Source organism: Haliotis asinina, chromosome 4 (assembly GCF_037392515.1).
Source record: "Haliotis asinina isolate JCU_RB_2024 chromosome 4, JCU_Hal_asi_v2, whole genome shotgun sequence".
In the NCBI taxonomy this organism is placed as follows: domain Eukaryota; kingdom Metazoa; phylum Mollusca; class Gastropoda; order Lepetellida; family Haliotidae; genus Haliotis; species Haliotis asinina.
The window spans coordinates 60,610,120-60,623,931 of record NC_090283.1 but is presented as its reverse complement, the minus strand read 5'-3'; the positions used below and the strand labels follow the sequence as shown (position 1 = coordinate 60,623,931).

The 13,812-nt window shown below is 37.7% G+C and overlaps 1 protein-coding gene across 11 annotated transcripts in view; it reads right to left on the bottom strand.

The window, feature by feature from the left end:
* Positions 1 to 13,812, bottom strand: part of LOC137281747 (dedicator of cytokinesis protein 9-like) — a 177,702-nt gene that overhangs the window by 123,234 nt on the left and 40,656 nt on the right. For all 11 annotated transcript variants that reach the window (XM_067813338.1, XM_067813334.1, XM_067813336.1 and 8 more), the window contains exon 2: positions 4,805 to 4,927. In XM_067813338.1, coding sequence (XP_067669439.1) covers positions 4,805 to 4,927 — 123 coding nt within the window. The remainder of the gene's footprint in view (positions 1 to 4,804; positions 4,928 to 13,812) is intronic.

The following is a 13,812-nucleotide window of genomic DNA, read 5'->3' as shown; positions in this document are numbered from 1 at the left end:
TTCTTGTAGCTCAGATCACAATATGGCTGAAACATTGCCGATGTGACGTTAAATTATAACTCACTCACTCACTATTGCAGCTCAGTCACTGATGCCCATGTGTCAATGCTCAGTACAAAAACATTTTCTTTAAGCTACACCCGGACTGTGTGTGATGTAAAGGGGAAAGGTGGAGGGGGTGTGGCATGTAACACATCTGCCCTAGGGTCATGTACAGGACATCATCTGGACCTCACCGATATCAGGTAGACCCTCCCCCTCATTCCCCTTTGAAAATGACCAGAGACCACCTTGAAGGTAATGTTATGCTTCAAACCACCAGAACCACCCATAATTCCGCGATCTGCCTATGGTTTCTATTTCAGATGAAAAAAAAAATTTAGCCCCCCAAATGGTTTAAGATCAAATAATTTTAGCACCATGGTGAATTTTCACCTCAACAGCCAACTGCTTGATGCTGAATTCAGATCATGTTGAGCAAATCACATTGGATATCCTGTACCTGGGAATCTAAATGTGTTGGAATCTGGGATAAAAACAAACAATAATAACATTCCACATTTGATAATCATATCAGCTTTTATTCCATCCCCTAAAGTAAAGAAGTTGAAATCAGTCAAATCATAATCCATGAAAAGATGTTCAGTCCAAAACTCAACCAACTGACAAAGAAGTTTCAACTTTCAAACAGGTGCTTTCATTAACAGAGCATATCTTAGCAGTAGGGGAAACTGACAAGTCTGATCAGTTGCCAATGAAGTTTTTGACAACATTCTGAACGTCTGCTTCTAGTGAAAACAGAGAGGCAGACCCTACACACCTTCGCTACACACCTCCACAGCAGACGGACTAGATCCAGATCTGCACCACACAGGTGGTATGGCTTGTCTGGCAGTGAATTGGGCATGCTGATGAGGGAGGAGATTCGGGGCACTGGCTGATGACCAACAGAGTTGTCTAAGGAAGAAGTGTACCTGACTGACTACATGGGTGATCTGCACTGCACACAACAGCCTTCATTAAACCACTTAGGAAAGTGATGTCCTTTGTTCTTGTAAGTGTTCTATAAGTGTAACTTGATTAACTGCAATTATTTCTATGTACAATAATAAAACTGTAATTGTTTTGATAATCTTCATCATGCCTAGTACCCTAGACACATATTAGGTAAGTATGTCCATGTATGCGAGTCGTTTAATCACTGTCACTACCTTGTGATTAACCTATACATACCTGATGAGACTGATGCTCAAGCTCCTCAAATTGGTACTAGAGAAGGAATGACCTCAAGATCAGGGTTTAACAATGACTGTCATCTGAACCATTTAGTCATTGCAACTTCCACAATATGTATCAGGGGTGTACATGAAGCAAATAGGGTTTGTACTAGACCCAAATTTAAGGCTTTTTCACAGTTTTTCTGGGCAAAATTAAGGCCAATAAGACAAGAATTACAATAGGAAACATAATAAAACTAACAAAAAACTTCTGAGCCCTCTAAGGTTCCATCTGAAATTCAAAAACAGCATAATGCGAAACCTTATATAGACAGACATTAAGGCTTAAGACCAGTAGACCTCACTAAGTCTGTAGTCATCCAAACACCATGAACACCAGTGAAAGAATATATCAGGAAAGTACCTTCATACTTTTAAAAACACCCACATCCACATGTTAGACGTTACTGAGCGGTCACAATCTTCATGTAATCAAGCTTTAACATGAAATAAAGCTTTTTCAGGGCTTTTAAGTATTTTTTCCATGATTTCTAATTCTAAGTGGCCACATTCAAGGCTTTTTCAAGATTGTACACAACCTGGACCTTGACCACCAGGTCTCTGATTTCCTACTATGTGGAACCTAGGTGGCTGAGTGGGTTAGATCACTGATTTGTGTGCTGTTGATTAGATGCCCAACACTGAGGGTGTTGGTGCGAATCCTGAATGGGACTCAACCCTTTAAGTATTAGAATTGTACTTTATTGAGAAAGTTTAATCCATATATAATATATGTTGCACTTATCCAGAATCTAAAGGCATGTTAGTTGTTATTAATGAATCTGAAAAATAGCGTTTGTTGAAACAAAAACTCGAGGATCCAATACAATTATCTTAATATCATAAATCAACATTATATTTTATCAATGATGTCAATGAACTTTCATCCAATTTCCTTCTGAAAAAGTGTTTAAAAATAAACAGACTCTTGTAATAACACTTGTGTAGAAAGTAAGAATTTGGGGGGCACTAGATTCCAATTCTACAGAAAACAAAGCACCTGAAGACCAATTTTTAGTTCAATAACTATGAAACAATTCAGTCAATTTATTTTCTTAAAACAACATCACAGAATCCATTCCCTTCACATCTCAAAGATGCTGCTGCCTTAAAATCTGTTGAGAGGACATATATAATCCGAATCCATCACACTGAGACACACCAAGACACAGTGAGAACAGTGTGCAAAATAGTTTCTAGAATATGCTAGCCATTTGGGTTAGCTATGCCTGAAAACTACTTGCCCACAACATAATTCACTAGCCAGAAATGTTTATGAAGACACGGGTTTCATTATCAAGCTCCTAATACAATAAACATTTTCATCAGACCATAACCTTGTATGATTTAGAAGTGTATAAACTTAACATGTCTGAGAGAGCAATAAATTTACAAAAGAGCCCCCTGAAAATTCACTCGCCAGTCAGGCCAGTGACTGTGAGGGTTTACTGGCCCAACTGGATTTTTACTAGCCACTGGCTGACTGGCCAGTGGTTACTTCGGACACTGAGTGAGACACAGAGACACCAATAGCACTCTGTCTTCATGTACTGTCTCACAAAGGCCATCACAATGAAAGAATAACAGTGTTGTCCTCTTTAGTTGTCCACTCAGAACTGACTAACCTCTTGAGTCACCTTCCCCCTCAGAGACATTACACTGAGAACCATGAAAACTTGGTACAAATGGTTAAAACTGCTTGTTCCGCCACTCAAATACAAATATTCACAAATTTTCAAAGTGGACGGAATCTTCAATTATCCATGATTGACTCAAATCCCAAAAGATGCATTTTTCAAATTAACCATGTTAAACAGTGCGATGAGCATGACATAAAACGTAACACCAGCAGACAAATGACTCATTCACTGCTTTGTGGGTACCAGAACTGAAGTATTCAATGGCCCTGCTGCACCCTCAGCTTCCATGGACAAATCTGTTGACATGTTTAGAGACTACCTATTCCAGCTGAATAATTAAGCTGGATTACTACACAGAAATGACTGATATCACACAGGAATTTTATACTAACGTAATCAATGTTCGTAAAGAAATCAAAATATTTCTGTTTTTAAAGTGCATGTTTGTTCTGTTAGTTTAGTGATGCAGTCAGCTTTACTCCAGCTATATGAACAAGGCCTTACGAACAAACTGACTGACAACTCTGACCATCTGAGTTGCCATTAATTCCATACAAGTTAGAAAGGAGATTCAGAAACTGAGGAAAATCTCATAGGAGGATCACCAGACTGAGCTGCTGAAGGACAATGCCAACATCAAATCCACAAGGATAGACTGAGTGAGTTTAGGTTTACGCTGCACTCAGCAATACTTCAGTTATATGGCAGAGGTCTAAAAGTAATCAATTTGGGACCAGGCAATCCAGTGCTCAATGAAACTGGGATGTGATGATATGTCAGTGAGTCTGTCCGCCTGATCCCGTTGATTGCCTTTTACACAAAGATGCACTGAAGGTGATTCGGGTTTGAACTTTAAACTGTATTCTAGCAGGCTTGTAGTTTTGAAGACAGCCTACAGTGTTGGATGGTCTAAGACATTTACTATTCGTGATAAAACCCCCAAGCATTGGTATGATGCTGACACATACAGAAACATAAATGTGGGTGAACTGAGATTCAAACCCAGAATCACAAAACTAATAACTTACTTCATGCTGATTGAATTTCAAAGAAGAGTTGTCAGAAGAACACAAATCTCCCCATCCCCACAAAACCACCACCATCTGGGTCTGACAGTTACTTAAAGACTAACTTGTTTGTTTTTCAGACTAAGATCAAATCCATGGATATCATGAAAATTATACATGCCAAAAATCTGCAAATAGCAAGGATACAACTTTGGGAACTGCCTCATATATCTTCTAAGCTTTGCTGAAACATTGAAGGGTTTCCCTGTTCTGCTCCAGAAGCAAAGCCCACCCCTCCTTTATGAGACTAAGTTGAAGCCGAAACATCCGCAAATAAAACAAGAGTCATCAGAAGATTATGAATCCTCCTCACCCCTAACTCCCATAAATTTGAAAGACATCTGACAGTTACTCAAAGTCGAACTTGATTTGTTTTACTAATTTGAAGTCCAAAATGTTTGCATGGAAACCTAGAAAAGTAAAAATGGCAAAAATCTGTAAATAGCAAAAGGCACCAATTCAAGATCTGTTTTATATATTCACCAAGTCTTGGAGAAATATACTGAATGGCTTATGAATTAAACCCAATCCCTTCCTTTTGAGACTAAGTGCATATCGTTTACATGGAAACCAAGAAAGGACAAACACCTGCATATAGCAAAGAGCCCCACTTTAGGTGCTGTTTGACATATATACCAATGTTTGTTGACAAATATTGAATGATTTTTGAGCTATGCTCCAGAAACAAACTGAATGTGGATGGACGAACTGACGAGACGCTGACTATATCTCCCTGCATTGTTCAAACTACCCAGCTCCAGCACAAGAGAAATGTGATGTAATGTGATTGTGACATCACCTTAGCGACAGTGGTACTCACCGGAACCTCCACATCATCATGAGGGAAGTTGAGCATGTCCCGCTGGGGGTCATTGTGGAGTAACACCTTGTGCTGCACAACGTAAGTCTCATAGTCTATTGGCTCCACAAGCTTGGGTCGGGCCTGGAAGGTACAAACATAGATGTGATAACTTTATAAAGTGTGCTGATCACTGAGTTGGTATGATGGTGGATGGGTAAGTGAAGGCATGCTAAGCTGAACAACGGACAACATAAAAGGAATTTTAACATTTAGAACACCATCTATCTAATGCAATATAAAGCTGAAAAAAAGACTCTCTTTTGCGAACCATTACTGATATACCAAGACTACATGGCCACCTTGCCACCATTCATTCCATTTATTGTGCAAAATCATCATAAACATTCTGGGAGTGAGTGAGTGAGTGAGTGAGAACATGAGAGTATGTTTTTAGCAAATATTCAAGCAGTATTACAGTGACATACAGCAGAAATGGTGTACACATTGCACTGATTTAGGGAATCCCATTGCTCCGTAAACATTCTGAAGAATTCTATCACATAGTGAAATAGGTCACTACTTCTTATGATTCTGAGAATAAGATCAAGGTCAATTTATTTGCAGGGATCTCCTCTTAGTCTTTGCAGGATGTATACATACACAAAAATATCCCACTCGTGAAATATAGACATTCCTTTGCATAAAACGTTTGTGTTGCATTGAAGAGACAGAAATAATTTATGACATTCTGAGAAGATCTCTCATCGCTATTGCTGACAGCTTTTAGAATTTTGATAACTCAGACGAGATTACTGCAAACTATCTATCATAACTGATATGTTAGACGACCAATGTCATTAGGTTACCATGACAATGTCATAGACAGGACAACCCAACACACATACCACGCATCAAGATGGTGACTACTTCGTGTAAATGAGCATAAACGATTACACAATGATGGTGCATCTGCCAACATATTTAAATGTCAAACAGCTGAATGTTATTCAATCACTCTGTAATCACGCTGCAGAAAGAAGAGGTGTGGAATGCAATCATCCACATCAATACGAACACATCTAGAAAAACATTCACACAACAAAACAATAAAAGAACTATTTCCAAATTCATGACACTAAAAACGAAAAATATTACCATTGTGTTTGCCGTAAAACTTGTCTTGGCGAAACTTCATGTAACATATTGCCTGAAGCTAGTCTGGTTCATTACGATGACGTACAACTTCCCAGTGCGTGTGGATTATGATTCATGCAGGTAAATACAAACACTATACCTCACCTGCTTCCTCAGTACTGAAGTAATGGAGTTGGAGATAGATATGTATCTCAGGTTACAAACTGGATTTAGGAAGTTAATGAGAACTAGGTCAAAAGCCTTCCTGTTCCTTTCATATTTATCGCACTCTCAACTGACAACTCACAATATATCCAATGACCCAAGCATGAGCCACAACCAAGAGAACCAGAGGGAGAGGGTGAGCAAAAGAGGGAGAGAGGGGAGAGAGGGAGGAGGAGAAAGAGGAGAGAGAGGAAGAGAAAGAGAGGAGGGAGAGAGAAATGGAGAGAGAGAGACCAAATCCATTACCAGAGCAAACACCTTAGCAACAATGCTGTCTAATGACCTTCACAAACATTTTCAGGCAAAATCATCTTAAATATTCATTAGACTATATGGTATTTTGTAATCCTTAAATGATTCCTTATACCTCATAATGTAGCCTAGAAGCTTTAATACAAATCCTCACACTGTGACTCCCTATAAAAGACTTGGGTATAGATAAACTGGTATTTCATAGTCTGGATGTTGTTGTTGTTGCTGCTGCTGCTGCTGCTGCTGCTGATGATGATGATGATGATGATGATGATGATGATGCAACTATTAGAGGTATACTGATATTTTATAGTTTGAATGTCATCATAACAGCTTCAAAACGAGGGCATACAGTAATACCAAATCCGAGCTGATCATAATGAAAGTACCAAGGCCACAATGGCATCTACAGCAAGTCTACCCAACCAGTCCATTACACTCATCCCTCCATCTGTCAGACCTCATGCTTAATGCTTCCCTCTCAGCTTACACTTTTATCCGCCTGGCCAATTGTTTCTAGCATACTCTATCCGCCCAGCTAACAATCCTGTCAGGTGCTAGGGAATATCACCTGTAGTTAGCTGAGGAATGTATCAATTTAGTAGCAGAAAAAAATAATCTATGAGAGGTAGAAAGGTGGGATTGTGTACACTCATAGTTTCCTGTCTGTTCCTGCACCCTGATAACATGTAATAAAGGCCGAGATATTCAACACTACCAAGTTACGTGTGATATGCTGAGGCTGGGAGGTCCAAATCTACACTCTTCAATAGGGGCATGCCACATACAGAAACAGCGTTAGAAAGACATATAGGTGGAGACCCTACCCTATTACTATGAGTGAATGTGAAAAGTGAGTTTTCATGGTTTGGTTTGATTCATGATTTTGGCTTGGAGGTACTTGAATCCTATGAATCTGTCATAACTTCCAATTGTGACCATTTATAGCTCATTTTGCTTCCATTCATAGGCCTCAGCAGCACCTTAAAAATAGTTTACGTGGTGAAATCTAACTTTGATTGAGAAGTGGTTGGTTTTTTCGTTACATTCCTTTCCTTTTATATAATATTAGGGTAGGGTCTTTTCACCCATATATGTTTCTAATACTGTTTCTAAGCGTGACACATCCCTTATAATGGACTTTTTTGTCAGGGATATTGGAAGATGCTGGCCTAAAATCATATGTAGCCAAAAAGGTTCCTAAGTGAGTGAGTCAAGTTCTGTGCCACTTTCCATCTATATGCCAATCATAACACAGAAATAAGGGCAGTGGGGTAGCCCAGACTAGCTGTCTGTGTGTAATATTCCAACAACATGAGATGTGCTCATATAACAATCACAGGTTTGTCTGGTCCAGACCGGATCATACTTGAATGTTTCTGACTGCAGTTCAACACCCCATTCCCAATAATTCCCAACATAACAATCTAAGCAAACATTTGGTGACAGCTGCTTGTTAAGAAAAAAATGAACATTGAATTTTTCTAAATAAATTTCTTTTTCAAACCTAACATGTTTACAGACATAATCACAAGTGATAGCTTGGCTAAATCAGGTTAAAAAAAGCAGATGTGTTTTACACACGTTTTACAATTTTCCTTTTCACAATTCTAGGCAAACATTTTAAGGTTTGTTGCCACGAAAAATCTTTCACCTGAGACATTCCCTTGGACATCGGCAAACCACATGGGGTGATGATTCAAGGGCAATGACTCTAACTGTTCAGACACTACTATGTAAAACTTACAATAATAGCACAAAAATGGTACTTGACCCATCCCGCCCCTACCCCCAAAAATAAAAAATAAAAATAAAAAGTAAGTTTAGAAATAATAACTGATATAGATAATTATTTGACTTCCAGGTATTGAAATATTTTACTCCTTGCATTCAAATCAAACTACTTAATACTATAAGTGAAGTCACCTTAAGGATTAATGGTGAACATTCTAGGAAAAATTCAACACAAGATAAAGATGTTGATCTCCTCACTATCACAATATCATTACATAAACACATTTCATGTTATTAATATTCATGATTTCACGATGTTCCTATGTTCCATGTAACACCACAAAACTAATCAATTGTTTCTGAACAATTCAGTGCAGGTCCTGAATTCCTCTCCAGGGTGTGACTTGGAGACAAAACCTGCTGTATAAACATGGGAATTCTCTTGTCAACAACTCAGTGACGTGATGCTTTTAATTACCAGCCGCGACAGATCTACGCGTTTCTAAGGTTGCACACCGCATACAGCAGCATGGTCCACAAAAGAGTAGCAGCATCTCGCACCACACCTTTATGACATACTCAAACCTGGGCAGTAGCATAGCCCTGCGGTTTAAGTGTTTGCTTATATCAGTTTTTAGTTCTCACATGGGCACAGTGACCATTTGTTGTGCCTGGACAGTCAAAACATTGCTGCAATCAAACCATGGTGGGTGGGTGCGTGAGTGCGTGAGTGAGTGAGTGCGTGAATGCGTGAGTGACTGAGTGAGTGACTGAGTGAGAGAGAGAGATAACAGTCACAAGTTTAGATACCATAACCATTATTAACCACCTGAGTTATATTTTCATTATCTGAAAGTGAGTGAGTGAATGAGTGAGTGAGAGAGAGAGATAACAGTCACAAGTTTAGATACCATAACCATTATTAACCACCTGAGTTATATTTTCATTATCTGAAAGTGAGTGAATGAGTGAGTGAGAGAGAGAGATATCAGTCACAAGTTTAGATACCATAACCATTATTAACCACCTGAGTTATATTTTCATTATCTGAAAGTGAGTGAGTGAATGAGTGAGTGAGAGAGAGAGATAACAGTCACAAGTTTAGATACCATAACCAATATTAACCACCTGAGTTATATTTTCATTATCTGAAAGTGAGTGAGTGAATGAGTGAGTGAGAGAGAGAGATAACAGTCACAAGTTTAGATACCATAACCATTATTAACCACCTGAGTTATATTTTCATTATCTGAAAGTGAGTGAGTGAATGAGTGAGTGAGAGAGAGAGATAACAGTCACAAGTTTAGATACCATAACCATTATTAACCACCTGAGTTATATTTTCATTATCTGAAAGTGAGTGAGTGAATGAGTGAGTGAGAGAGAGAGATAACAGTCACAAGTTTAGATACCATAACCAATATTAACCACCTGAGTTATATTTTCATTATCTGAAAGTGAGTGAGTGAATGAGTGAGTGAGAGAGAGAGATAACAGTCACAAGTTTAGATACCATAACCAATATTAACCACCTGAGTTATATTTTCATTATCTGAAAGTGAGTGAGTGAGTGAATGAGTGAGTGAGAGAGAGAGATAACAGTCACAAGTTTAGATACCATAACCATTATTAACCACCTGAGTTATATTTTCATTATCTGAAAGTGAGTGAGTGAATGAGTGAGTGAGAGAAAGAGATAACAGTCACAAGTTTAGATACCATAACCATTATTAACCACCTGAGTTATATTTTCATTATCTGAAAGTGAGTGAGTGAGTGAGTGAATGAGTGAGTGAGAGAGAGAGATAACAGTCACAAGTTTAGATACCATAACCATTATTAACCACCTGAGTTATATTTTCATTATCTGAAAGTGAGTGAGTGAATGAGTGAGTGAGAGAGAGAGATAACAGTCACAAGTTTAGATACCATAACCATTATTAACCACCTGAGTTATATTTTCATTATCTGAAAGTGAGTGAGTGAGTGAGTGAATGAGTGAGTGAGAGAGAGAGATAACAGTCACAAGTTTAGATACCATAACCATTATTAACCACCTGAGTTATATTTTCATTATCTGAAAGTGAGTGAGTGAATGAGTGAGTGAGAGAGAGAGATAACAGTCACAAGTTTAGATACATAACCAATATTAACCACCTGAGTTATATTTTCATTATCTGAAAGTGAGTGAGTGAATGAGTGAGTGAGAGAAAGAGATAACAGTCACAAGTTTAGATACATAACCAATATTAACCACCTGAGTTATATTTTCATTATCTGAAAGTGAGTGAGTGAGAGAGAGAGAGAGAGATAACAGTCACAAGTTTAGATACATAACCAATATTAACCACCTGAGTTATATTTTCATTATCTGAAAGTGAGTGAGTGAATGAGTGAGTGAGAGAGAGAGAGAGAGAGATAACAGTCACAAGTTTAGATACATAACCAATATTAACCACCTGAGTTATATTTTCATTATCTGAAAGTGAGTGAGTGAATGAGTGAGTGAGAGAGAGAGATAACAGTCACAAGTTTAGATACCATAACCAATATTAACCACCTGAGTTATATTTTCATTATCTGAAAGTGAGTGAGTGAATGAGTGAGAGAGAGAGAGAGATAACAGTCACAAGTTTAGATACCATAACCAATATTAACCACCTGAGTTATATTTTCATTATCTGAAAGTGAGTGAGTGAATGAGTGAGTGAGAGAGAGAGATAACAGTCACAAGTTTAGATACCATAACCAATATTAACCACCTGAGTTATATTTTCATTATCTGAAAGTGAGTGAGTGAATGAGTGAGTGAGAGAGAGAGATAACAGTCACAAGTTTAGATACCATAACCATTATTAACCACCTGAGTTATATTTTCATTATCTGAAAGTGAGTGAGTGAATGAGTGAGTGAGAGAGATAACAGTCACAAGTTTAGATACCATAACCAATATTAACCACCTGAGTTATATTTTCATTATCTGAAAGTGAGTGAGTGAGTGAGTGAATGAGTGAGTGAGAGAGAGAGATAACAGTCACAAGTTTAGATACCATAACCAATATTAACCACCTGAGTTATATTTTCATTATCTGAAAGTGAGTGAGTGAATGAGTGAGTGAGAGAGAGAGATAACAGTCACAAGTTTAGATACCATAACCAATATTAACCACCTGAGTTATATTTTCATTATCTGAAAGTGAGTGAGTGAATGAGTGAGAGAGAGAGAGAGATAACAGTCACAAGTTTAGATACCATAACCAATATTAACCACCTGAGTTATATTTTCATTATCTGAAAGTGAGTGAGTGAATGAGTGAGTGAGAGAGAGAGATAACAGTCACAAGTTTAGATACCATAACCAATATTAACCACCTGAGTTATATTTTCATTATCTGAAAGTGAGTGAGTGAATGAGTGAGTGAGAGAGAGAGATAACAGTCACAAGTTTAGATACCATAACCATTATTAACCACCTGAGTTATATTTTCATTATCTGAAAGTGAGTGAGTGAATGAGTGAGTGAGAGAGATAACAGTCACAAGTTTAGATACCATAACCAATATTAACCACCTGAGTTATATTTTCATTATCTGAAAGTGAGTGAGTGAGTGAGTGAATGAGTGAGTGAGAGAGAGAGATAACAGTCACAAGTTTAGATACCATAACCAATATTAACCACCTGAGTTATATTTTCATTATCTGAAAGTGAGTGAGTGAATGAGTGAGTGAGAGAGAGAGAGAGAGAGATAACAGTCACAAGTTTAGATACATAACCAATATTAACCACCTGAGTTATATTTTCATTATCTGAAAGTGAGTGAGTGAATGAGTGAGTGAGAGAGAGAGATAACAGTCACAAGTTTAGATACCATAACCAATATTAACCACCTGAGTTATATTTTCATTATCTGAAAGTGAGTGAGTGAATGAGTGAGAGAGAGAGAGAGATAACAGTCACAAGTTTAGATACCATAACCAATATTAACCACCTGAGTTATATTTTCATTATCTGAAAGTGAGTGAGTGAATGAGTGAGTGAGAGAGAGAGATAACAGTCACAAGTTTAGATACCATAACCAATATTAACCACCTGAGTTATATTTTCATTATCTGAAAGTGAGTGAGTGAATGAGTGAGTGAGAGAGAGAGATAACAGTCACAAGTTTAGATACCATAACCATTATTAACCACCTGAGTTATATTTTCATTATCTGAAAGTGAGTGAGTGAATGAGTGAGTGAGAGAGATAACAGTCACAAGTTTAGATACCATAACCAATATTAACCACCTGAGTTATATTTTCATTATCTGAAAGTGAGTGAGTGAGTGAGTGAATGAGTGAGTGAGAGAGAGAGATAACAGTCACAAGTTTAGATACCATAACCAATATTAACCACCTGAGTTATATTTTCATTATCTGAAAGTGAGTGAGTGAATGAGTGAGTGAGAGAGAGAGATAACAGTCACAAGTTTAGATACCATAACCATTATTAACCACCTGAGTTATATTTTCATTATCTGAAAGTGAGTGAGTGAATGAGTGAGTGAGAGAGAGAGATAACAGTCACAAGTTTAGATACCATAACCAATATTAACCACCTGAGTTATATTTTCATTATCTGAAAGTGAGTGAGTGAGTGAATGAGTGAGTGAGAGAGAGAGATAACAATCACAAGTTTAGATACCATAACCATTATTAACCACCTGAGTTATATTTTCATTATCTAGTTCATCTGTAACATCATCATCTGTATCAAGGCCTATCCTAAGCTTAGAATAATCCCCAAACTTGGCCAGGAACAAAGATTCAGTTGTCTGATTTAGACATCTTGTATTCTTACAATTCACCAAAGAATCAGACTCAGCCTATAAGCAGTACAAGCAAACACCTGGACAACTCACCTTTATGCATGATGACCCCTATCTATACTACCCATCTAAAGTTTCAACTCACTAACGTAAATGCAGCCGCTTATTTCAGTCAGCTGTTCTAAACCAGATTTTGCAAAACATTCCGAACTGTCTAAAGGTACTGTTTACACATGAATTCATCCACTGTAAAACAAATTCGTAACGCTGAAAACAAATTTCATCATGAGTTCAAGAAATGATGAAACTCAATGAAAATTGTCAAATTCTTTACAAAACTTTCCATCAAAACGCTGCTGTTCACATGCACGATATTTCCGCACCCTTTCAGGCAATTTGTTGCATGATCATTGTGCAATTCATCTACACAAGGCTTGCAGCTGGTTCCTCCAAGTTAGTGGAGAAACACCTCTTCGACATAACCACACATACATATAGATATATACATAGCATGAAATGAGTGCTATAAGTGAGTCTAGACTTTTGATAGGTAGAGCATTACTTCTGGGACATCCTAGATGTACAGCTAACAATCTGAAAATACACTGAGTCACCATTCCTTAGCCCTTACGGGGCAGTGGGGTAGCCTAATGGTTAAAGCACTAGCTCATCACGCCAAACACCTGGGTTCAAATCACCTAATGGGTACAACATGTGAAGCTGATTTCTAGTGTCCCTAGATATGCTGCTGCTGTAATACTGCTGAAAGCCAGTCAGCCCTTAAACCTTAATGGAAACGTAATACACTCAACCATTTTTTTACATGAGTGCCCAATTAACACAATGAACCAAACGAATCTAAGAAACCGAAG